Genomic DNA, 27641 nt, shown 5'->3' on the forward strand with positions numbered 1-27641 from the left:
CTCACATGCTGTCATCTGACAGTGTGTGAACCGCAGCTCTCTGACAAGCGGTAATGATCTTATCGCCGACCAGTGTTTGCCGCACTGTCACACAGATCACAGCATGGGAAAGAATGGATGTTTGGGCCCCCCCCATTCATTTGAATGGGGTCCGGGTACCGTTCTGGTACTCGAACTGAACTTTTTTTAAATGTTCGACTGAACTCTAACATCCAAGGGTTCACCCATCGCTACACAACACTAATGATACAGCTTGCCTTCCCTATATCTGCCGTATCATTGCCCAGGGTGGGGATATGTGAGCAGCCAGCCCCATCCATCTCTCTAACTGCTTGTAAACTTGGCCATGGACACACCCTATGAACTCTCAGCACTATACATGCTGGAGCCTGTTTTTCCGGACTTACAACACTGAGGCTATGAATCTCTGGAAAATACAAAGAAAGCCCAAAAAAGACACTTCAGGAAAAACACGAAGCGTCTGTCGCATAAAGTACTTGGCGTGTACACTGGTATCTAAAAACGTATGCGCACACCCTAACGGTATGTTTGCATGTGGCATGGTGATGCGTTTTTACGGTGTATTTTACTCACCATAAAATATTAGTTTTACAGTACCAACAAAATCATTTAGATTTCTGAAATATCATGCACATTCCACAATTATTTCCTATGCATTTTTTTTTAGCCCTGCTACATCTTTTTCAAGACGCATGTAAATTTTTTCAGCGTTTTTGCCGTAGCTTTCACCCATTCAAAAATGTAAGTAAAAATTCTGAAAAAAAAAAAACTCACTGCTTTTTGGTGCAGAAAAAAATGCTGCAAAAAATGCAACATGTGAACATACACTAAATTTTGGCTGTAAAGAATGCCTCAAGAAGAAAAAGTATTCCAAAACTGCTCAAAAATCCCTCTGGGAAACATTTCAGGAAATAAAAAAGTAGAACTCCAAAAAAAGGAGCATTTCCTGAAGCAATTTCTGCTTGAAAAACTTTGGAACCACTCAAAGAACACTGGCCCCGATTTATCAATGTTGGGGAAATTCACACCTGTCTGGATGAGGCGACATGTCAGAGGCGCCTGATGAAGATTTCTGGCATACAGCTCGCTGTAAATTAGATGAGACATGGCGTCACACTCCTACTCGGCCCATTCTGTCAGAACTGCCGTTAGGCTACGTTCACATGTTCAGTACTTGGTCAGTATTTTACCTCAGCATTTGTATGCTAAAACCAGGAGAGGAACAATCAGAGTAAAGTATAATAGAAACACGTCACCACTTCTGGATTTATCACCCACTCCTGGTTTTGGCTTACAAATACTGAGGTAAAATACTGATCAAATACTGAACATGTGAACGTGGCCTTAAAACACCAAAAGTTGCAACTTTTCAAAGCAATTTACATAATTACATTTTTGCACCAGGGTGCACCCTGTGTGCACCTAACCTAATAATATGTGGGGGCTCCAGTCATTTTATCTCTTTCCCCTTACATGAATGAATTTCGTAAGAGGTGGTGAAGAGCCACCCGGTGCTGTGTGCTGGTCTCATGTAACATCTCCGGAGCTCCCCTCCCGCACTGTGCCGCTCTGTGTATGAGATAACGCACATTACTGGACGCACAGCTCGTGACCAGAAGCGCTTACCGCCAAAACTTTCTGCCAAGAGGATCACGGGGGGAGCGCGTAGAGCTGCAATGTGATTGGCTGGAATCCCAGCTACGGTCACGTGAACAGCTGAGCCAGCTCCGGAGTCTGTGAGGCGCAGGGTCAGAGTTTAGTGAGCGGCGCAGGTGACGGACGTTACTGGGAAGATGATGATTCTCGGCTACTGGAACTTACGCGGGGTGAGAGGTGCACTACTAGTAATGGCTGCTGTCCTGTGCTAGGACGCCGCTCACACTCCAGCTGACTACACATTTTCTTTATGCCTGCAGATTGGCCATGCGATCCGCCTGCTGCTGGAATACACGGAGACGCCTTATGAAGAGAAGCGCTATGTGATTGGGGATGGTGAGTTGGGTGCAGGGCTCAGCTGGGGAGGCAGCCTGTTCACTAGGGGCTGACACTGATTTCCACCGCAGATCACCACGCGGATTTGTTTCACTTTGGGTGCAGTTTTGGCTTTCTGTGCTGGAGATAGAACCTGCTACCTCTTTCTGCTAAGTGTGGATGGAGACATTCAGGGACATGCTGAAAAGAGCCAACATTATAACTTATCTGTCCACAAAGAGAGGTATAAGGCCACGTTCAGTATTTTCCATCAGTATTTGTAAGCCAAAACAATGAATGGAACAATCAGAGGAAAAGTATAATGGAAACACGTCACCACTTCTGTATTTATCACCCACTCCTGGTTTTGGCTTATAAATATTGATGTGAAATACTGTCAGTAATCAGTGTGTGAACGTGACCGAATAGGTTTCCTAGGCATCGTAGACATAGAATGAACATATGCCGATCATAGAGGAATAACCACACATCCCATGTAAACTGATATATATTGAGTTCTCTGTGCTTGTTAGGTTAGGAATGAACATAGTATGTGCTAGTCTAGTGGAGAAAACACATTCCTTACAGTAAGGTTTGGGGACACCTGCTCATGCAGTTATTAGTGGAATGTGCACAAAGTAGATTTAGACTGGAGGCAGAAAATCTATGAAGGAACACACATGGAAACAAGGAGTAAAGAAACAGTCAGAATGTGTTCAACTCTCATAGTATTCTTTTATTCTGATTCTCACACACGCTTGACGTTATCTCAAGCTGCTTCATCAGGTGGTCACCTGGAATGGCTGCCTTAAGAGTTTATATGGAATCGCCTGCCTTAAAGGGAATCTATCACCCCATGGGACCTATCAGACCGCTAATATGGGCATACAGGTGATAGAAATGTAAATCTATCCTTACCTGTACTGCCCATATTAGCGGTCTTGTGGCTGTGAAATTGCTTTTCATAAAATCCTTTTTCCTAGGCTTGGCGTCCGGGGGATGCCAAGAAATGTCCACCTATATGCTTAATTTAAATATCCACCCCCTCCTCCCCTGCACGTCACAGGGCTGCACATGCGCAATGCGCCTATAGCTTAGGGTGCTTTTTTTTTTTTTTTTTTTTTTCTTTCTTTCTTTCTTTCTTCCCTCCTCTTCTTCCTGCCCTATTTTACTGCTGTGCACTGGGAGTCCCTGTGACTTCCACACCACTGACCTCCGGCGTGCGCAACCTGCTATCCGGGAGGAAGTAGGGACCAATCCTCATTGTTGTGCACGCCGGAAGTCACTGGAGCGGAAGTCAGTGACTCCCTGGCGCCTGCGCACTAGAGCAGATCAGTAAAATAGGGCAGGAAGAAAAAAAAAAAAAAAAAAAAAATTGCACCTTGAGCTATAGGCGCATTGTGCATGTGTGGTGATGTGCAGCCCTAGACTGCACGTCACAGGACCCTGTGATGTGCAGGGGAAGGGGGGAATATTTAAACTAAGCGTATAGGCGGGCATTTCTTGGCGTGCCCCGGACGCCAAGCCTAGGAAGAAGGACTTTATAAAAAGCAAGTTCAGTCACAAGACCTCTAATCTGGGACATACAGGTGAGTATAGATTTACATTTCTATCATCTGTATGCCCATATTAGCAGTCTGATAGGTCCCAGGGGGTGACAGATTCCCTTTTAAGAAAGTGTCTGACCATCAGACTGTTCAGCAGAGGGAGTGTTAGTACACAGTCCCATACAGCACTGAGCCCTATTCCACAACTGTTCTAAGCCAGTATAACGTGGATCGGTCTGGTCGTTTGGAGGCGTAATAGGGTTTCCCCAAACTTGATTTGGTCTGAGTAGGCAGCACATCAAGGCCTCATGGGTGCTCAGGTCTTCACCCTTTTACGTATGTACAGGATTGTGGACTTACACAGGGGTCCTGAGACGAGTCGCACAGTAACTGAACCGTATTTAGCTATCAGGTTTTATATGATCTTTATGTATTGTAGGTAGAAAATACAAATTAGGTTTAGATGGTCTATCTGGGAATAATTTTCTGCTGTTTTTATGAGAAAAATAAAATAAGTTAGATTCAGCACCTCTCCTCCAAAGGAATGTAACTTTTTTTTTTTGTATGAAAATTAACCCCTTCCTGACATCCACCATACATGTACAGTGGGAGTAGGCTCACGGGGTGATCCTCCCTATACCTGCAGATAATTGCTGTCACACACAGCCAGGACCTGCCTCTAAGAGCTCCCCCTGTGACTGTTAACTTGTTAAATGCTGCTGTCAATCTGACAGTGGCAATAAAGGGACTGTCAGCACAGAACGACTGTTAAAAGTACAGGCGCTCAATTCATCATGGCGTGGCCAATCACTTTCACACCTGCTTCTTTTCTCTATATCTCCACCGTTTGGCTCTATGAAGCCAGAGATATCAATCAGAGGGAGGGGGTGGAGATTAAGGGAAAACAAGCAGGTGAGAAGTTGCACTTAAGGAAGTTGTCCACTACTTGAACAACGCTTTGTCATACCCCATCCTTGGCCCCTAAAAAATAAAAAGGCTTATACTCTCCTCCAGTGCCGGCGCCGTTCCAGCGGTGTCGGCACTCGCGGTCCCTGGGTTCCCGTGCAGTTGTGACATGTGAGCCAGGCGCCCAATCAGCACTGGCGTTGCTAACCCCCTGCCTTCGGACAAATTGAACATGAAGAGGAAGTGAGAGATAAGCTGCAGGCCGGACTCCCGCCTCATGTTCAATTCGACAGAAGGCGGGGACATTGACGCAGACAATGATTGGGCGCCTGGCTCATGTGTCACAACTACCGCATGGGAACCCCGGGACCGCAAGTGCTAACACTGCTGGAACGGCATGGCAGGTGACTAAGCTTTTTTATTTTATTGGGACCAAACAGTTCAAGAAGGGGTTGTCCTAGTAGTGAACAACCCCTTTTAAATGTTTGGCTACGCTTTAGTGCACAGAGCGCCTGTACTTGGTTTGAACAGTTATTCTGTGCTGAAAGCCTCTTTTAATATCATGACCGGCACGGGGGCGTGTCATTACATGGGTCATCGACTGTTCTGTGACATGATTGCGGGGTGCCGATGGGTTGCTAGGACAGGGGTCTGTTAAATACCTCCTTGCCGATCATCGCTGGACTTCAAATTAGACCGTGATTTTCGCTATATGCCGTAATACTGTGGTATTGCTGTGTATAATACGAGCGATCAGACGATCGGATGTTCAAGTCCCCTGAGTAGAGTAATAAACACAGAAGTTTAAATTGCCCCTCCCCACATTAAAGATGGAAAAAAAATGCACATTTCATATCACTGCGTCTATAAAAGTCTGATCTGTCAAAATATAAAATGAATTAACCTGGTCTGTAAGCAGAAAAAAACTGCTAAAATTGCTTTTTTTTTTTTTTTTTGCAACACCAACATAAAAAAAATTCTGTTAGAAGCAATGCTGGTGCATTGCAATGCATTAGACCTGCGATAAAAGTGAAAAAGGTGAAAGTCCCATAAAGGGACTAAGTAAAAAGGGTAAAAAAAAAAATTTGCTATAATCGTACTGACCTGAAGAATAAAGATACCTTATCAATTTTACCACATGCAAAATGGCATAAAAACCCCCTTCCCAAAAAAAAACAATTTCTGAATTGCTGGTTTTCCCTTCACCCATGACAGCGCACCTGAGAGAGGATCTGCCCTTCGAGGACAGGAAACCATCTGAAATAAAGGGGCGGCACTTCTCCCACCGCTTCAGTTGGTTTCCTGTCCTTGATGGGAATCATGAAGTAATCAGGCGGCTGTCATGCTGAAGAAACTTACCCAGGCCTGTCCCGGCACTGGAAGAGCGGCCTCTTGTCCGTGGCGCCGGTCTTCATGTGCTGGTAGCGCCATCCGCAGTTTCCCCGGGGACCTGTTGCATGTGCGGGCGCAGGCAGTGCAGAGGTCCTGGGCTTCCGTACACCGCCGCGCCGCCCTCCCCCTGACGCCCATGTGACCGCGGTCATGTGCCTCTGATGTCATGGCGCGGGGCATGCTGGGTAGGGCGTGCCTCGGTGGCGCCGGGAAAAAGATGGCGGCACCCTGTATAATGCCGCCACTGTTTTGCCATGCCGGCCGGCGTCAGCGGCTGCGGAAACTGCGGCCAGGGGGAGGGGGCTAATCATCGGAAGGAGACCTGGAGGTGGCTGACCCCGCCCATCTCCCTATATAAAGGAGCACCCGGGGTCCGAACGCTGCTCAAAGTCCTGACATAATGTCTGACTTGGAGCAGCAGCAGCTGTCGCCGAGGCCACAATCGCTACCACCTTCATCACCACCTCCATCTGCTCGCCGGTCTAGAGGGTCCAGCGGAAGGAGCAGCAGTTGTCCCAGTCAGAATGGTAAAGCTTCTCAGGACTCCACGGTCTCCAGGAGGGACGCGTCGCGTATCCTGAAACAGTTCAATTCCGGTATCCGCAGTGGTAGGGTGAGTGATCTTCGTGAATGTCACTAGATATATTTGCTAATGGGACTCCTATTTGTGTGTTTAAATCACCAGGAGGAACCCAGGAAAGTTACCGCCAAGAAGCGGAACAGGGAATGTGCGATATGCAAATGCTCTCTAGGGATAGACTGGCAGAAGGCGCTCTGCTCGGACTGCATTCAGAAAACTATTTGTGAGGGTACCCCGGATTTTGCAGCTAGCCTCAGGTCTGTCATCAGATCGGAGGTAGAGGGTTCCGTTAAAACAATTTTGAGGAAAAGAAGAAAAATCATATCTGATCCTTCTTCTGACTCTGACTCCTCTGTGTTATCAGATGGACAGTGTCGTAGCGGGGCCTCATCCTCTTCAGACAGTGATAGAGGGGGGAGACCATGCTTCCCTATAGAAGATACAGATAGATTGGTAAAGGCTGTCAGAACCACTATGGGGGTAAAGGAAGATAAATCCGTTAAGTCCCTAGAAGACATCATGTTTGCAGGGTTAGAAGAAAAGAAAAAACGCACCTTCCCTGTGAACGCTAAGGTCCAGGCACTTATCAATAGTGAATTTCCTGAGAAAGTAGGAGCCTTGCCTTCATCCTCAAAGAGGAAGTTTGACCTAAAGGACTCTGAAAACTGGGACAAGGTGCCAAAAATTTACGCTGCGGTGTCTAGATCAACAAAAAGATCGGCACTCCCTCTTGAAGACTCAGGGCTACTTAGAGACCTCTTAGACAAGAAGGCGGATACCTTTTGAAAGCATACTTGGGAATCTGCAGCAGGAGGTCTAAAGCCAGCCATTGCAGGAACATGTACCGCTCGTTCCCTTATGATATGGTTACAGCAGTTGGAAGATCAGCTGAAAGATAAAAAAAAAAAAGACCTCTAGGGAAAAAATTCTAGCCAACCTCCTCCTATTACATGATGCAGCTGCCTTCCTAGCAGATACCTTTGCTGACTCAGTAAAACTGGCGGCTAGGTCAGCTGGTCTATCAAACGTGGCTAGACGAGCTCTGTGGCTCAAGGGATGCCCTGGGGACTTACAATCAAAGTCTAGATTGTGTTCTATGCCCTGTGATGGCCAATTTGTCATTGGCAAAATATTGGACGTTGTCCTTGAGAAAGCGAGCGACAAAAAAGGAAGGTTCCCTGGGCTTTCGGCGGACGCCAGGGAAATTTAGTAGAGGCCCCCCCCCCACCCCCATCCCCCGGGAGAAAAAAGAGAGAGGGATTTTAAGAACAAGAAAGAGTCCGGATATATGTTCGGAGGTCCCTCTGCCGCCTCCAAAAAACCTCCACAATGACGCCAGGCCACAAGTTGGAGGGAGACTTTCTCATTTTGTTCAGGCCTGGGAAAACATTTCCTCCAGACCCTGGGTTCTCAACATAGTGAGAGATAGACTAAGGATTTAATCCCCTCATCAGCCATGCCGCTCGTTTGTGATAACTCCTGTTCGTCTGGGGATTTTCTTACAGCTGGCCCTAGAATCCGAGATCTTGAGCCTGTTGAACAAACGAGTGCTATGCTTAGTCAAAAAGGAAGGGGATTTTATTTCCCTCTCTATCTAATAAAAAAAACGGACGGTTCATTCAGAACTATTATAAATCTAGAAGGCCTCAACCGATTTGTAGACAACCATACATTCAAAATGGAATTGATTAAATTCAACAATAAAGCTTCTTTTTTCACAATTGCTTTATGGCAGTGATAGATCTCAAAGACGCGTATTATCACGTCCCAATTCACCTGGCCGACTTCCTTTTATAGTGGGGAATTCAGAGAGCAACTGTATTTCACAACTGAATCAAGTCATGGCTGTCTTGCAGAACTTGGGCTGGATGGTCAATACCCAAAAATCAAGGCTAGAACCCGCAAGGGTCCAGGCCTTTCTGGGGTTTACTCTAAACTCCGAGTGTCAGACTTGTCTTCTACCCGACAGCAAAATAAACAGTCACAACTTTGGTCTCAGCCTGGGGTGTGTATGGCTGTTATGTCCCTGCTAGGTACTCTAACATCATGCATTCCGGTGGTCAAGTGGGCCCAATTTCTCACAAGAAACCTTCAGTGGGAAATCTTGTCAGCACAAAGATTGTTAAAAGGGTATTTAGAAGGAAAGGTACATCCCTCCTTGCAAACCAGGAACGCCCTCTTGTGGTGGACAGACAGGTCAACTTTATCTTTGGGGGTCCAGTGGGACACACCAGTACAGAACCTCCTCACGACCGATGCAAGCAACTCAGGGTGGGGCGCACACCTAGACAATCACATAATTAAAGGCTCTTGGTCATTCCTAGAGAAAAAGGAGTAGTCAAATCTAAAAGAGCTATGGGCAGTGAGGAACGCTTTAGAAGGCTTCCTCCCTTTACTACAGGGTCGTCATGTTCAAGTTGTGTCGGACAACAGAACCACTGTGGCCTATATAAACCACCAGGGGGGAGCAAGATCTCATTCTCTTCTGGAAGCAATATGCAGGCTTTTTCAAATAGCAGAGCAAAATCTTCTATCTGTTACGACACTACATATACGAGGCATAGAAAACACGAGAGCAGACTTCCTAAGCCGCAACAAGTTGAGACAAGGGGAATGGGCCCTGAATCCCAGAATATTCCATCAGATAGTACAGCTGTGGGGTCTACCAGAGATAGATATGTTCGCCGACAAAAACAGGAAAGTGGAGAAGTTCTGCTCACTACACCCAAGGGGAAACCCATTGGCAATAGATGCTCTCCAGATTCCTTGGAACTTCAAGTTGGCCTATGCCTTCCCTCCAATAACTGATACCTTTGGTAGTGAGGAAGATCAGGAAGCATCAAGCGAGTGTGATTCTCATAGCCCCCTTCTGGCCAAAGAGACCATGGTTCTCACTTTTGAGGATGATGTCACAATCAGACCCATCAGGGACCAATATTCCTCTCTCAAGTGAAGGGTTTCCACCTAGCAGCATGGAATTTGAGAGGGCAATATTGAGGGGCAAAGTTTTTTCATCAGGTTTAGTGTCTACTCTATTAAGAAGTAGAAAGCCCATAACCACCAAAATCTATGGTAGAACATGGGGATAATTTTTATATTTCCTAGGAAAGCCATTAAGCCAAAGACCTCCAATTAATTCCATCCTGGAGTTCTTACAGAAGGAGTTTGAGTTAAGTCTGGCTACCAGTTGTAGTATCAGCGTCTCTGCCCCCTGACAGGCAGAGACGCCGTCCCTCTTACCGCCGCACTCCCCGCCCGGCGTCCTCCGGCACTCCTGCTTCTGCCGGCGCGCGCAGCTTCCCGGGCACTGTGCTTAGGGCGCGCGCTCCCTCCCTCTTAAAGGGGCCGCGCGTGCCGTCCTAAGAAGTCCCCGGCCAATGGCCAGACGACCTCTCATATAAAAGGCACCTCCTCCAAAATGGAGGTGCCCGTGCTAGGTTGTAGCTTTGTGTCCTAAACTCTGCTTCAGCCCTCAGGTCCCGCTGCCAGCCTGACTGTCCGGTCCGCCAGCCTGACTGCCGTGCTCCTCTGCTGTACCAGTCAGTCCCTGCCTTCTGACCCGTGAGTCACCTGCTCTCATACAAGGTCTGGCCCAGAGTAGCACCTAGTCACGGAGTCGATTGAGCCGCCGTACGACCTTGGTCAGTCCGAGTTTATACCTACTTACGCCCCTCTGATCCCTCCTTGCACCGCAGCACAGAGGTTTCACTACCCGGATCCGTAACACCAGTACCCTTAAGGTCCAGGTTTCTGCCTTGGGTGCGCTATATAACCATAACCTCGCAGCCAATAAATGGATTACAAGGTTCATTAAATCTTGTGGTAGATCTAGGCCAGTCTCAATACCCAAAGTTCCTCCATGGAGCCTAAATTTAGTACTTGAAACCCTAACTGTGGAACCCTTTGAACCAGTTCAGAAGTTGTCTGCAAAACACAACTCTCAAAACAATTATATTTGGTAGCTTTAACGTCGGCCCGTAGAGTAAGTGATTTGCAGGCCCTATCTATAAATCCTCCATGTACACAAATATTTGAGGATAGAATAGTATTGAGGCCTAATCCAGCCTACCTTCCTAAGGTTGCGCTCAAGTTTCATAGATCTCAGGAAATTGTTCTGCCTTTCTTTTGTAACAGCCCAAAGACCCCAGGGGAACAAAAGTTTCATAACCTTGACGTTAGAAGGGCTCTATTACAATACATAAAAGTAACTAGCCAGTGGAGACGTAGCCAATCCCTATTCGTAGTCTTCCAGGGGAGTAAGAAGGGTTATGGGGTGACAAAAGCAACTATAGCCAGATGGATTAGGGAGGCCATTTGCTTAGCCTACTCGACTAGTAACACCCCGATCCCTGACGGCATCTAGGCTCACTCCACCAGAGCCGTGGCTACCTCCTGGGCAGAGAAGGCAGAGGTATTGATAGATCAGATCTGTAAGGCTGCTACATGGTCGTCACAATCTAACTTTTTCAAACACTACCGTTTGGATCTATCCTGCCTATCTGACTTAACCTTTGGTAGAAGGGTGCTGCAAGCGGTGGTTCTTCCCTAAGGTGTTTCTCCAAAATTCTCTCAGGTGTGCTGTCATGGGTGAAGGGAAAACACCAAGGTTACTTACCGGTAGCCGTTTTTTTCCAGAACCCATGACAGCACCCGTATATCTCTCCCCCCCCCTCTCCCCCGTCCTTCTTTCTCACCATATGGGTGTGCACGTTTGTTGGGTGTTATTTGATGTGTTGGATTTCGTACATAACTTTTTTTTTTTTTTTATGTAAGTCCTCTCAATGCTCTGTAACCAACTGAAGCGGGGGAGAGGTGCCGCCCTTTTATTTCAGATGGTTTCCTGTCCTCGAAGGGCGGATCCTCTCTCAGGTGTGCTGTCATGGGTTCTGGAAAAACCGGCTACCGGTAAGTAACCTTGGTGTTTTTCTTCATTCTGCCTACCAAAAATCAGAATAGAAAATGATCAAAAAAGGTCATGTGCCCGAAAATGGAACCAATAAAAACATCAACTCGTCCCACAAAAAACAAGCCCTCACATGACTGTCGGCAGAGACGTAGGAAAAATTGTAGCTCTCAAAATATGGCTATGCAAAAACAAAAAAAAGCGTCTTTTAGTGTATGACAGCAGCCAAACACAAAAAAAAATAAGCTATAAACCTGGTATTGCTGTAATCGCAACGACCTTAACAATAAAATCGTCTAATCCCTTATACCGCAAGAGGAATGGCTTAAAAATTAAAACCAATTGGTGTCCTACTATTTAATTTGTTCATTCTGCCTCCCAAAGATCGCATTAAGGCTCGGCTCGCGTTTATCCTGCACTCTACGCTGAGCGCTTACACCTGGGTTTTCATGTAAGTATCTGAAATACGTGATTCAGACAGAACCCGTGGCGGAAGATTCCCTATAATGAGGCAGATGGAGACATTGTAGACGCAGTCTGGCCTATGATCCGGCGGTGTTCATCTTTTTAGGCGTGCATAAATGCACAGTCGGCTACAGTTTTATGCACTTCTGAAAAGGACACCGCTGAACAGAGGACAGACTGAGTCGAGAGTAATTCTGCTGCCTCATTATAATGAATGGATCTCTCGGGGTTTCATCTGAATCTCGTCACTCTGAGATTTAGATCAAAACCCTCATGTAAGTGCTCAGCATAGAGCCCAGGATAAATGTGATTCACAATGTTTTGTTCCCAACAAAAGCTTCAACTCAATCCACAAAAAAAAGAAAGTCCCCACTCTGGTCTGTCAATGGAAATGTAGGAGGCTTCCACGTTACTAGTAATACAAAGGTTCTAAAAAACTACTATGTCTCCTCACCAACCTCAAAAGAAATCCAGCTAATTCTGCTCTCCCAAATCCTAGCCCCCTCCCCCCCATCTCTTCTGAGCCCCACAGTGTGCCTAAACCACATTTGGCATCCACATGTTTGGCAGGTGTTTGAGGTGGGGGAGGGGTGGTATTCTTCTCTTCTACCACTTAGGGGCTCTGTGTATGGAGTCCGAACTATTCTAGGAAAATCTGTGCTCCAGGAGGCAAATAGTGCTTCGTCCCTCTCGAGTCTCAAAGTGTGGCTAAGCAGTACTGTACAGCCACATATGGGGTATTTCTACATTTAGGAGAAACTGTGTGACAAATTTTGATGCCATTTTTACCCATTTCCTCATGTGAAAATGTAAAATCTGGGGCTAAAACACAATTTTTGTGGTAAAAATGCAATTATTTTTTTCTTCTCTGCCCAATGGTATAAAATTTCTGTAACACACTCGTGGTGTCAATTGGATCACTGCACCCTTAGATGTATTCATTGAGCGGTGTAGTTTGTAAAATGTTGTCAACTATGGGGGCTTCTGCTGTTCTGGCAACTCAGGGGCTCTTCCAGAGGGTCATGGCATCTGCAAACCAGAACAGTAAAATCTGCACTATAATATGGCTCTCCTTCCCTTCTGAGCTTTGCACTGTGTCTCCTAAAGTAGTTTCCGATTACATGTAGGGTATTGTGCCATTTCTCCCGATTGTGCCAACAAACTGAGAAATCAATTTTTTTTCCCTACTGTCCCATACAGAAATTAAAAATTTGGGGCTAAAACAACATTTTAGTGGTAAAAATGTAATTATACTTTCTTCAGCGAACAATGGTATAAATTTCTGTGAGGCACATGTAGTGTCAACATGCTCACTGTACCCCTAGATGAATTCATTCAGAGGTGTAGTTTGTAAAATGGGGTCATTTTGGGTAGTTTCTGCTGTTCTGGCACCCTCAAACCATTCCAACAAAATCTGAACCCCTATATGGCACTTCCTCCCATCTGAGCTTTGCATTGTGCCTCCAAAAGTAGTTTTCGACCACCTATGCAGTATTGGCACCCTCAGGAGGAATTGCACCATGCATTTTCTCCTGTTACCCTTGTGAAAATTAAAAGATTGGGGGCTAAAGTAAAATGGTGTGTGTTTTGTTTTTTCCCGCGTTGCATTAATTCCTGCGAAGCACCTGAAGCTTCTTGAATATGGTTTTGAGCGGGCAGTGTCTAGAATGTTGTCACTTTTGGTTATTTTCGGTCATATAGGCCACCTAAAGTCACTTCAAATGTGATGTGGTCCCTAAAAATAAATAAATTAAAAAAAGTGAAATTGCTGATCAACTTTTAACCCTTCTAACTTCCCAACAACAACAACAAATTGTTTCAAAAATTGTGCTGATGTAAAGTAAACATGTGGTAAATGATACTTAACTCTGACATAACTCTCTGGTTTAAGGGCAGAAGAATTAAAGTTTGAAAATTGTGAAATTTTCACCAAATTTCCAATATTTGCACAAATAAATGCAAGTTATAGCGAACAAACTCTACCACTATCATGAAAAACAATATATTTCATATACCATGAAGAACAATCTCAGAATCACTGGGATCTGTTGAAGCGTTCCAGAGTTATTGGATGCAATAAGGAGTTCAAACGGTTTTTCTCTGCACTGCTGGTCATCCATGTGGAAAATACGTCTCAAATCAAGATTGGAATAAGGATTTTTTTTATTTTTGTTTGTTACAAATTCAAAATCTACGCGTTTCAAAGTCTTTACAACTTCTTCATCAGGATGAGGGATCATAAGCGGCCCGACGTGTGCAAATGCGCATGAGCCCCTTAAACCTAGCGCTTTCCAGGAGCAGTATTCAAATGTCATGGGTGGCGCCAGCACTAACTGAACGCAGCGACCGCCCATGACTGAAGCTGAGAATCACACCCGTATGACTGAATACGAGCAGGTAAGACAAAGTGTATAAAACGTTATAACATCATTATACTATCACCGATTTTCATGAATGCAGCTTGTTAGTGATGCACATTGCATCGCTAACAAGGCTATGGGGGCAGTGTACATGGCAACTAGGACGTGACAGGTTTCCTTTAAAGAGCTTTTGAGATAATTATCCAATTACATTTGGTCCCTTTTTAACCTCTTTCCGGCATGTGCCGTACTATTATGACACATGTCTTGTTTGTCCCTTTGGGACACTGGAGCCCGCACCTTTCCGGAGACCTGACAGCTGATCAATATAGCTGTCATGTGCCCCTAACAGCTGTGGGTGGATTCGTGATCCACCCGCTGCTGTTAAGAGATTGACAGCGGCATTTAACTAGTTAACAGTGGCATTTCACTTGGGCTTACCGGAATCGCGTCACTAACCCCGCCCATTGACACCTGTGTCACATGACCGCAGGTCGCCGATGGGTTCGCATGACAACCTGGGGTCAGCAGGAGGCTCCTGTTGTTGTCATTGCCAGGATGCTATGAGCGCCGCACAACGGTCGGCGCTCGTAGCAAGTGAGCACCTGTGCTACACAGAGGCGATCTGATGATCGCTTATGTGAAGCAGAGGCGATCAAACAATCACAGCTACTAGTCTCCCATGGAGACTATTAAAAACATGTGTAAAGTGAAAAAAAAAAAAAATTTTAATCAAACAATAAAAAAAATCAAATATACACATTTGGTATCTCGACGTTCAGAATCACCCAATCTATCAATATATAAAAAGAATTAATCGGCGTAACGAGATAAAAATTCAAAACTCCAGAATTACGTTTTCTTGGTTGCCACAACATTGCAATAACGGGCGATCAAAACATTGTATCTACCCCAAAATAGTATCAATAAAAACGTCAGCTCGGCACGCAAAAAATAAGCCCTCATCGGCCACAGATTCCAAAGAATGGAGATGCTACGGGTCTCAGAAAATAGCGTTTCTTTTTTTTTTTTTTTTTTACCACTTAAAAATGAACGTATACTTGTTTGCTATCTACAAACTCGTAATGACCTGGGGAATCATAATGGCAGATCAGTTTTAGGATTTGGCTTACATGGCAAAAAAAAACTGGAATTGCACTTTTGTTTTGCAATTTCACCGCATTTTTTTCACCATTTTTCAGTACACGATATGGTAAAACCAATGGTGTTGTTCAAAAGTACAACTTGTCCTGCAAAAAAAATAAGCCCTCACATGGCCACATTGACCGAAAAATAAGGAAGTTATGGCTCTGGGAAGAAGGGGAGCAAAAAAAACCCGGAAAATGGACTGGGAGTAAAGGGGTTTAAAAGAGGCAACTACATATTAATGAGCTGTAATTCCGAAACGATTACTTCAGTTAGGATGTGAATACCTTCAAATTTAAGGCAATGTTCACACGTTCAGTATTTGGTCAGTATTTTACATCAGTATTTGTAAGCCAAAGCCAGGAGTGGAACAATCATAGGAAAACTATAATAGGAGCACGTGCACCACTCTTGACTTTTTCACCCAGCATATGGTAGCCAAAATCAGAAGTGAAGCGGAGTCTGCACTTTAAGCCCATATTGATAACATAACTGTATTTTGTATATGGTTTTTGTTAAACAGCTAAAATGCCAAATTGTCAGCAGGAGCAGCCATTGGATGATGAGAGGAGTAGTCTCCCGCGGGCAATTCTTTGTGTGTTTTTGACTCATTGACTTGAATTGGCAGTCAAATACGCAGCAAATACGCAAATATTTTTATATTTGCGTTTTTGCTGCGGGTTTGACTGATTCAATTCAAGTCTACGGGCGAAAAACGCTGCATAAATACACCAAGAATTGACATACTGCAGATTTAAACGCAGTGACAATCCTGACAGGAAAATTCCTGATCATGTGCACAGCATTGTCATTGCATTAGCTGGCACACTTATTACATAGTGTCTTTGGTGTATTTCCGCTCTGAAAAAACACTACAAAAATGCACCAAAAACACATAAGTGTGCACACAGCCTTATTTTTGATGAATTTATCTAACTTTATTAGACATGTACTGTAGCACACATGTAATCCGCATCTAAGAAACACTGCAGAAAAATGGGTGTTTTGGTGGCAGAAAAAATGCTGTATGTGAACAAAAGCCAAAGCCATATGTTCACACGTAGTGTTTTTTTTTTTTTTTTTTTTTCTTCAGTCGGTTTTATTTTGGCGTGAGTTAAATGTAACTTGTCTTAAAAAACACTGCAGTTATCAAATACAATCAGGAAAAATTCCTGTCTGGCCCCTTCACCTGAAATCTATGCACTTCCTATATAATATAATCATCATTCAGATGTAAAGGATGGCTATTTCAATTGCAGGAACTTCAGCAAATCTGCTGCTTGTGAACTTATGGTCTTTTTTTTTTTCAACAAGTTTGGGTCAAAACACCGTCAAAGCATGACTGGTTAAGTGAATGCGTTTTTTTGCATAAACAAACAAAAAAAATGTATGACCACATCATGGCTGTGATACAAGGATAGTCTGGCCTTATAGTTTATGCAATGTATCTACCACCTACTTGTGTCTTTGTCTTGAATCTAATACTCTCTTTCCCCATACAGCCCCAGACTATGACAAGAGTCAATGGCTTGATGAGAAGGAGAAGCTGGGCTTGGACTTTCCAAATGTATGTGAACGTATAAAAGTGATAGCTTTACTTCTAAGTGCAATTTGGTAATTGGGCATTGATGGGATTTATTTCATAGGAATAGTGAACAGGAGTTTTGTATTTTACATCCCTGCTGGAGATAATATCAATTTTGTATTACGCAGTTGCCCTACCTTTTTGATGGAGACATTAAGCTGACGCAGAGTAACACTATTATGCGCTACATTGCCCGCAAGCATGGATTGTGTGAGTATGGACTTCTAGTTTAATAAATGCAGACTAAAGCATCTTGAAATGAAAAGCAAAAGTTCTTGTTTTTGCTCAATATATCTTGCTTATTACTTAAAATTACACAAGTGTTAAAAATATGAGCTGAGCATTTTATACTCCGGTGCATGGTATCAACTGTCACAACTGACACTGTGGATCACCAGCACTTCCTTACTATACTCCTCTTTTGACCTCAAGGACACTGTTCTCCTACCTCTCTGACCGCCCTTTTTGTATCTTTTGCCGGCTCTTACTCCTCTCTGCTTCCCCTTATTGTTGAGGTTCCTGAGGGTTCAGTTCTAGGCCCCCTTCTCTTCTTTCTATACATCGCACCTATGGAACAAAGCATGAGCAGGTTTGGTTTCCAGTATCATCTCTACTCTGATGACCCCCAAATATACACCTCTTCTCCTGACATCACCCCCACTTTAATTCAGAATACAAGGATTGTCTATCCACTGCCTCTAACATTATGTTCTACCTTTATCTGAAACTGAATCTATCCAAAACTAAACCTGTCATTTTTCCCCTCTCTACTAACCTACCTATAACTGATATTGCAGTTGCCTTGGGTGGTTCAAACATAACACCCAAACAGCATGCTCGCTGTCTTGGGGTCATATTTGACACAACTTTCCTTGATTCCCTTTGTCCAATTTCTCACTCATGTTACCTACATCTTTAAAACCTCTCCAGAATCCAACCTTTTCTCACCTTTGAAGCTTAAACTTACTGTCGCTCTATTCATTCTCACCTAGACTACTGCAACTCTATTGATTGGTCTCCCTCTAACCAAACTTTCTCATCTCCAATCTGTCCTGAATGTAGCAGCCAGGGTTGTATGTCTGTCCTGCTGCTACACCGTTCCCTCCACCTTGTGCTAGTCAGAACACTGGTTGCCCATTCACTACAGAACACAATTCAAACTTGGCACTCTCACCCACAAAGCTCTCCACAGTTCTGCACCACCTTTATATCTTCTCTCTCATCTGTCTATCACCCTACCTGTGCTCTTTGTTCTGCAACTGATCTAACATCCTTCATAAACTGAACCTCGCACCTGCGTCTCCAAGACTTTAAAATATATATATATATATATATATATATATATATATATATATATATATATATATATATATATATATATATATATATATATATATATATATATATATATATATATATATATATATATATATATATATATATATATATATATATATATATATATATATATATATATATATATATATATATATATAATATGCTGACGTCCTCAAGCTGCGCGTGCCTGTCTCGGAGAAAAAGCGCCGAGCGGGCAGGAAGCGGAGGACTGATCCCTGCAGCTCTATTCCGCTGCCATTTTGTCCTGTCTGCTGTCTGCAGTGGAGCTGCAGGGATAGCTCCCTACCCGCCGCACATGAGGTCAATCTGGCTATGGGCCCCCCGGAGCCTCTGGCTCCAAGAAGCTCCAAGAATTTGTTTATTATATTTATTATAATGATAGTTGGCCCATGCATGACGAGCACTTTTTACCTATTGTGTCCCCCCTATTTCCTTATAGATTGTAAGCTTGTGAGCAGGGCCCTCACTCCTCCTGTAACTGTTGAACTATGTGTTACTTTGTATTTTTGTCTGTACTTGTCCATGCTTAACTTTATTTATACAGCACCAACAAATTCCTCAGCACTTTACAATTATTACCTGTCACTTGAGCTCAGTAGGAGCCATCTGTGATTACTGTGTTTTGCAGGTGCTGATTCCGAGAGTGAAAAGAACATTGAGTCAATGATGGAAAATGAAGCCATGGATTTTCGGATGCGACTTATTTCTATTTCGTACAACCCCAAGTTTGTAAGTAAAACCTCCAGAGGAAGTTTGCAATGTAAATGAATGGAGTCTTGACTGGTGAAATCTTAAACTGTTAGAATGTCAAGAGTATGACTTGGCTTCTTCCCAGAAGCTCTGAATCGGGTTCTTGTATATGGCTTCTTCTGCTTGAAAGTGAGTGATCACACAGCAACTATGGTAAAATGTGGATAATCAGCATATAATGTATAAGGAATTGCTGTGCATGCAGTTTCATTATGTAAAGGAAAATGCTTGATATTTAGTTAAAAGGATTTTTGTGGGTGTGGTCGGGTTAGGTGTTGATAGTCTGTTGCTCAGCTCTAATGTCAATTAAAAAACGTGACAATTTCAATATATGCACAATTGCTTGTGCATAATACAAAAATGTGATTGTCTGCATGAGCCCTTATTCTTTCAATCATGGCTCTCGGTCCAATTTCGGATCTCAATACACGGACTTGCCGCAAGTCTCCCAATCAGAAAGTGATAACTACATAGAAATACATGACGCTGTCATGCACTGTCTGATTGTGGGCATACTGACCCAAATATTAGCAGTTCACGGATTGGCACAGATGTCTGAAGGAGCCTTAAGGGTATAATCTGTGGCAGGTTTTGTTACAGGTGTGTGTTGTTGTTGTTATTTTGTTAAACATTTTAGACCGTACTTGGCATAAATGAGGACACAAAGTTTTGAAAGATTTTAATATTTCACTAAACACAGGAACAATTTCCAAAATTCTACCCCTGTATTTACCTCCCAAAACCTTTTTAATTTCTCTCGTGCTGTATGTAAATCCTTTTGGTCTGATAGGCGTCCTTGCTGAGGTTTCTGATTGCCGTCCTCTTGCTCTGATATGGATTACTCCTCCTGCATCATTCACAAACCCTAGCTAAATCTCGCGCCTGTGCAGAGACATCGCCGGCTTGCACCTGCGCACTTTGCTCTGCCATACTGCGCAGTTATGTTTTAGGCTCTGCCCGCAGTACAGCAAAGCAAAGTGCTGAGGTGCGAGCCGGCAATGACTACGCAACGCGAGATTTTGCTTGGCTATGTGAATGACGCAAGAGGACGGCGATCAGAAGGTGGGAAAAGGGAAAGACTCCTTAGAAAGGACGCCTATCAGACTCGACCGGCGTGATTTGCATAAAGCACGGGAGAGTTTCAAAAGATTTTTGGGAGGTATACAGGGGGAGTCGGGGTTATGGAATGCAGCACAGATGCTGGTTAGTGTGCTAGTCTTAGTTCAGACCCCTGACGAAGCTGTGGTGAAACTCGTGTCAGGTCTCTTGGTGGTTGAGCTGATCGTGCTTGTGTTTCTTTTGTCTGTATGCTAGATGTAATCCCCCATTTGTATTCACCATCCACTACTATTTTGTACTATTGATAAGTTTTTTTGTTTTTTTTTTAAGGGGGTTCACCATCAATTCTGCTTCATCACAAAAAACTGCTATATCTAAGGCCTGATATACACATGTATAGGCAACAATAGACCAGCTAGCTGGTATGTGATGCTTACTGTATGGTGATTTATGTTTGTTGGTTATACCCGTGTACTTGTATCTCTATGTATGTATGTATGTATGTATGTATGTATGTATGTATGTATGTATGTATGTATGTATGTATGTATGTATGTATGTATGTATGTATGTATGTATGTATGTATGTATGTATGTATTTACACATTTTTTTTTTTATTAGCTCACCCACAAACTTTTGTCTGTCTTTTCAGTATTCTTTAAATTTACCTAATAACATTAGTCTTTTTATTAAAGACATTGTTTTCGGTTATATATTTAGTTCAGACATGAAAAAAATGGTGACAGGTTCCCTTTTAAGTAATTTCCTTTTACAGTCAACTGTATGCTAGACACATGTTTTATAAATAATTAGACTTGCCTGTGGTTGATTTCTTGTGTTAATTTTGTAGTCTAAACTTACGCTTTGCTCCTCACTAGGGTTGAGCAAGTATGTTCTGTCCGAGTATGCTCTGGCTGAGCTCCAAGTATTTACAGCTGCTCGGTGATGTGTTTGAATCGCTCCCGTGTACATAATTTGCAACTGTTTGACAGCTTTATTACATGTGAGGAATGTCTATTTCTTACACATTCCTCACATGTAATAAAGCTGTCAAACAGTTGCAAATCATGTACACGGGAGTGATTCAAACATATCACCGAGCAGCTGTAAATACTCAGAGCTCGGCCAGAGCATACTCGGTGAAAGGGTTAATGGAACATACTCGCTCAACACTACTCCTCACATTTTCATTGGGGTGTACTCAGTTTTGCAACATGGTTTTGAATGAATTTAAGAAAATTACTTTTTGAGCAGGGCTTCGGAGTCTGTATAAAATGGACCAATTCCAACCCCTAAAATATATAATAAATTGGGTACAGTAAGTCAATGCAGTTTGTGGGGAATATTTTTTCATAAGAATTTGGGAAAGTTATGAAATGTCCTATAAATGTCTGTTCTATTCCTGATCTAAGGGTCTAGACTTTTAGCTGAGATGAATCTGTGCTACAGTAAATTTATCACTTAAACATGAGCTGTGTATTAGGGAGTCGTGGAGTCATGGAAATTGAGCTGGAGTCGGAGGTTTGGCTTACCGACTCCACAGCCCTGTTCTTGAGTGTGCAAAAAGTACTTAGTAAACAGAATATCAGTGGCCCACATTTGTGGGAGCATTTTGTAGTATAGAGTCATTCCATGTCAAGTGGACCAGTGGTCCCCACTCGACCTTCTCCGATTTTGTGGAAAATTTATAAGGATGTACATGTATGTTTGAAAAGAGGTTCTGTAAAATTTTAGGGCCAGATCTCGAATACATTGGGCACTCTTGACCTTTCACTGGAGGTTCCACCAAGCTTGTGGCTTCAGCTAAGAGGATTTTGCAAACTTTGGCACATAGCCATTAGAGTTCTATACTGGCTATGATGCTGAAATTTGGCATACTAGCTCAACTTTTGCTGCTAAACACGATAAAATTATTACCGGCTATGACAAAACAATATTTCGGCCGCAATTTTGTGTCAAAGTAGCTTATAAAACGCGTCGCATAAAATTTATGCCAAACTTTGCCCATATATAACTCAAGACCAAAAACTAATAGTAACTGGTGCTTTGCCCTGTACACCAAGCATCTACATGACTTTGCATTGCTGCAATATCACGGTCAAACCATATGTATTTGTGGAAATATTCACACCCACATATGATGAAAAACTTAAAAAAAAAACGAATTTTACCTATTTTTAGGTCAAATTTCTCAAAAAGGGTACCCCTAAAATATATTAATTCTGATATCATTAGAAAGAGCACATTTTTCTCTACACGGATCATTGGTTTTTTTTTTGGAGTCTCTCAGTTTAAGAAAAGAAAAATGCCACTGAACATGGTGTTATTTATTAATAAGCAATGAATGGTAACTGCACTATTCAAACCCTTGCGTTGGTCCATGGTGGTTATACCACAACCAATTCCCTAAGAATTGGTATTATAATCCTATTAAGAATTGTAATAATGCGGTCTTTCGAGAATTGGCAGCCCCATCGCCTAGGAGCCATGGCCAATAGCCGTGCAAGGCCAGCCGCGGGCGGTCTCTTTATCGCAGGTTCCGAAGCCTGATGGTGGGTGTCTTTGCCTAGGATCCCAAGCCTAATATTGGGTATCTTTTGTTTGTTCCCAAGCCATAATGTTCAGTCTAAGTGGTCTGGAATTGTTGTTGAATTTGCAACATAATCGGTTCAGAGAAGCTGTATTGTCGGCCCATTGCTGTTGCAGCTGGTGCTGGAATTATTGCAATGATTGACTGCTCGGGAATCCAGCATGTATCATTTCTCACAGGCCAGTGAAAGAAGCTAGCTGGTCCATGAGGATGCATAAAATTTATTAATGCATCATGGTTGTCGACTGAAATTTCAGAAATATTTCCAATCCACCAGTTCCTATCGTAAATGCAGGCAATGTATTGCCCTGGCTGGAGGTTTGCAATTGGCACAAAAGGCATTTCTGATCTGACAGATCTATCTACATGGGCAATGAAAGATGATGGGTCATTTGACACCCTTGAAATGCGAATCTTTTTGTCATCAATTGGCACAAACTTGTGATATTCTCTTGTTCCAGCAATTGTATGTCCATCTTTGAACCTTTCCTCTTGAACTACCCATATTTCGTCAATTTTTTTTCTTTTGGAACAAAAAAAAATTTGATTCCATGCAGTTGCTCGTTGCAAAAGTTGAATAAATCCACCGGGGTCAGTATTTGGTTTTCAGTTGGGCGTTGAAGACTGGCACGAGCTGCCAACCTCTTTGCTGTCCCTCCAATCCCATCACAGGGCGACTTTCCATGACTGGTACCAAAAAAATTCCATTCAGCGCTGATATTGAAATCAGCATTGTGGTGGCACAAGTTGAGAAAATTTTTGCACTGGGCTGCAGATCCATCGCTGAAGTAGTGGATATGACAAATCCCATAGATGAGAGTCTTGAGATACTCCACAATTACTGTTAAAGTGTGGACTGCAACTGTGTCATGTCGTGAGCAATCACTGATTATGCACAAGCTGATGTTCTGCGCAGCTTCACCATTTAACTCCTTGAAGTAAATTACAAATGGGTGTACTGTAACTTGACTATTTTCCCAGTGGAAACCTTGAATGGCATCTTGAACAATAAATGAGTAATTTTCAGCAAAGTCCATAAGGATCACAAGCTCTCCAGGTCTCAGATTTTCCTTCAACGATTTCAAATAGCTACTTTGATGCTTGGCGATGTAGTGATGGCTACAAAGTTTAGAAATTTTCAAAACCAATTCTTCAATGAAATCTTCTATAGTCAGTTGTTTGGTATCAAGCGTGTCTCGATCAGTGTGAATCCATTGTTTGAACTCAATAATATCTTCATGGTCACTGTTGACAAACACATTGACTAGAAATTCTTTTAAAACTTCAGGACCCGGGCATTTATCACAACGGCCAAGCATACAGTCCTTGGATTCAATTCCACAGACCATTTTGCATATGAGCTCTTTGTAGTCCTCATTGATTGGGCATGCTGCAAGCATTAGTTTGACATTTTGGTGAATGGTACACACACAAACGGAATGTGTTCCAGCAGATCCAACGGTTAGGCACCACTTTGGCCGAAGCTCACAAAACTTGGAAAATCCAATTTCAGGGCCATTCCTATCCCGATAGGCAACAAACATTTCCCTCATATTGCTCAGTAATAGTCGCTTTTGCATCTGCTTTTTTTCTCCTGCTATTCGCACTGATACATAGTCTTTTTTACCAGGGCACATTCGACTGAATTCATCATCCTCAAAAAATGCCTGCACCTTTTTCTTCACTTCCTCAGAAACTTTCTTGCCACACTTGATTCTAGGTAAGGCTAAGATCCCATGTTCACATTTAAGCTTTCGAGCTTGTTTGACCATTCGTTCAGAAACACCGAATTCGTCTGATATAGCCTTAATGGACCAACTTTTAGGTGCCAATGTCAAGATTTGGACCTTTTCTGCCCGACTGGACACCTGCAGCTTTTGCTTCAAATCTGCCAAAAAGTGATTGTAATCCAGACACATTTTGCACTGTGCTGTTTTTGTTTGCTCAATGTCTTTCGGCTCAAGCCCTCCAATTGAAGCAATCTTGCTAGAAAATGCATTTTGTACCTGGCTTATCTTTCTCCTTGCATATCCAAGTGAATCCCGCTGGCTTACCCGTGGATATTTCAGAGGAGAGATGCCAATGGATGTTAAGCTTGAATTTAGACTTTCAGGAGAACATTCCATGCCATCTGGATCTGATTCAGAGGAAACTGGATCAGCTGATTTTTTCCTGTTAGCAAATTCTTTTCGACATGATGCACACATCTTCTGGCCAGGCTTCACATCATTTTTTGTAAATTCATTCAACTGGTCAGCTGCTAACAAATTGATAGCTCGCAAATTCTTTTTGGTGTTATGACCTTTCTTCCCGAAAGGATTGCAACACGATTTTTGCAAATGCTCATATTTGGTCAAGAATGAAGCTTCATGGTGTAAACAGATTTGTGAATGTTCGTCAAAATTTAGTCCCACTCGTCGACGCAGCAATTTCTGTTCATCCAATCCAAAGCTTGTAAACAATTTCAACTCATCCTTGCTATGGGTGAATGTCTTAAGGTGGCACTTCGAATTGTTCGCAAGGCCGATAGAGCACTGGGCCGATTCTTCATCAATTTCATTCTCCATCGCTAATAAATAAATAATATATGCATTAAAATGTAACAATAGTCAATAACTTTTCATAAATAAAAAGGTTTATAGGTTTTTGATTATAATAGACATTGCTAGCAACAATACAACTCTGTAACATGTGATAAGAATCTGAAAATCAAACACAAAATCAATGCATTACGCGCATAAATAACACCATGTTCAGTGGCATTTTTCTTTTCTTAAACTGAGCGACTCCAAAAAAAAACAAAAAACAATGATCCGTGTAGAGAAAAATGTGCTCTTTCTAATGATATCAGAATTAATATATTTTAGGGGTACCCTTTTTGAGAAATTTGACCTAAAAATAGGTAAAATTCGTTTTTTTTTTAAGTTTTTCATCATATGTGGGTGTGAATATTTCCACAAATACATATGGTTTGACCGTGATATTGCAGCAATGCAAAGTCATGTAGATGTTTGGTGTACAGGGCAAAGCACCAGTTACTATTGGTTTTTGGTCTTGAGTTATATATGGGTAAAGTTTGGCATAAATTTTATGCGACGCGTTTTACAAGCTACTTTGACACAAAATTGCGGCCGAAATATTGTTTTGTCATAGCCAGTAATAATTTTATCGTGTTTAGCAGCAAAAGTTGAGCTAGTATGCCAAATTTCAGCATCATAGCCAGTATAGAACTCTAATGGCTATGTGCCAAAGTTTGCAAAATCCTCTTAGCTGAAGCTGCAGGCTTGGTGGAACCTCCAGTGAAAGGTCAACAGTGCCCAATGTATTCGAGATCTGGCCCTAAAAATTTACCGAACCTCTTTTCAAACATACATGTACATCCTTATAAATTTTCCACAAAATCGGAGAAGGTCGAGTGGGGACGATTTTTAAAACTGGTTCCACTTGATGTGGAATGACCCTATAGTATCCCATGGAAAATGTTGATTCTGAAAAGAAATGTAAATTTTCATGACAAATCTTTTGAGGTGTACTCATTTATGCCAAGTCACTATACATGTGAGTGAAATTGTTGGGACAGCTAGCTCATGGATTTATGGAAACCCAATTCTAGCTCATTTGCAGGATTTGCAATGCACAAATAAACCCTTAGGATACAGCCACACTGTCTGTTTCAGGTGGGTACGCTCTATAAAATGTATGAAAATGCACTAAAGTACTGCTGAAAAGAATGAACATTTGCATTTATATGAAACTCCAAAATTCTTCTGATTTTCTAAACTCATTGCCAATGCCGTTCTTTAAAAAAAAATTAAAAAAAATTTTCTACCCTGATTAAGCATTTCTCACTGTAAATCTGAGTGTTTTGATATAGTATGAATGGTGTAGATATAATCCAGTAACACTTACCTCATCTTGCTACATGTCACTTTGGATAAACTATCGACATTACTGCAGATTTAAAATGTAGAAATAATCCTTTGACTTTCAATATTTCAGGAAGAGCTGAAGGGACCATACCTTGAAAAGCTTCCTACTGTTTTGGCAAGATATTCTCAATTTTTGGGGGAAAGACACTGGTTTCTTGGGGACCAGGTAAATCCATTGTATTAGGGTATTTCTTGGGTAGTATAGATGCTTTCAGTCACATATATAATGTAGAAATCTACAGTGGCTTGCAAAAGTAATCACCCCCTTGGCATTTTACCTATTTTGTTACATTAATCTGTTTAAATATTTTTGTAATCCGATTTGTGTTGGCAAGGTGAAGTGAGAAAAATAAAGGCATAAATTAAATTTATGGGATCAAATAACTATAAAAATTGGCATGTTCACATGTATTCTTCACCCCTTTTGCTATGAATCCCCTCAATTTCTGGTGGAAGCAATTACCTTCATAAGTCACATGCTTAGATTACACACAGGTGGACTTCATTCCACTAAGTGTCACATGGTCTGTCAGTATATATACACCTTTTCTGAAAGTCTATTGAGGCTGCAACACCATTAAGCAAGAGGAGCACCATCAAATGGAAAGAACATGGTACCACAGCAAACCTGCTAAGAGAGGGCCGCCCACCAAAACTCTCAACCCAGGCAAGGAGAGCATTAATCGGGCTGCAGAGTTCCCAAGCAGAGTCTGGAGTATCTGTCCATACAACCACAATAAGCTGTACACTCCATAGAGGTGGCCTTTATGGAAGAGTGGGTAGAAAAATGTCTTTACTTGCACACATTTATTGTAAGGCTTGTTTTAAGTTTCCCAAACGAAATGTGGGAGACTCCCCAAATATATGGAGGAGGGTGCTGTGGTCAGATGAGACTAAAATTTAACTTTTTGGCCACCAAGGTAAGTCGAGGGCAAGATGGATGGTGCGAAATACAGGCATATTCTTGAGCAAAACCTGTTTAAATCTGTCACTGATTTGAGACTGGGACTGAGGTTCACCTTCCAACAAGACAATGACCCAAAGTGGCCTAGTCGAAGCTCAGAGCTTAATCCAATT

General features: G+C 42.5%; 1 protein-coding gene across 1 annotated transcript in view; it reads left to right on the plus strand.

The window, feature by feature from the left end:
• Window positions 1-1690: 1690 nt before the first annotated feature.
• Window positions 1691-27641, plus strand: part of LOC141223419 (glutathione S-transferase Mu 2-like) — a 29863-nt gene continuing 3912 nt past the window's right edge. Inside the window, exons 1-6 of the mRNA XM_073666822.1 lie at window positions 1691-1847; window positions 1938-2013; window positions 16794-16858; window positions 17005-17086; window positions 18864-18964; window positions 26635-26730. Of these exons, the coding sequence (XP_073522923.1) occupies window positions 1815-1847; window positions 1938-2013; window positions 16794-16858; window positions 17005-17086; window positions 18864-18964; window positions 26635-26730 (453 nt within the window). The 5' untranslated portion in view covers window positions 1691-1814. The remainder of the gene's footprint in view (window positions 1848-1937; window positions 2014-16793; window positions 16859-17004; window positions 17087-18863; window positions 18965-26634; window positions 26731-27641) is intronic.

This window comes from Phyllobates terribilis, unplaced genomic scaffold (genome assembly GCF_046119375.1).
Source record: "Phyllobates terribilis strain yellow unplaced genomic scaffold, ASM4611937v1 Scaffold_2__4_contigs__length_985480577, whole genome shotgun sequence".
Lineage (NCBI taxonomy): Eukaryota > Metazoa > Chordata > Amphibia > Anura > Dendrobatidae > Phyllobates > Phyllobates terribilis.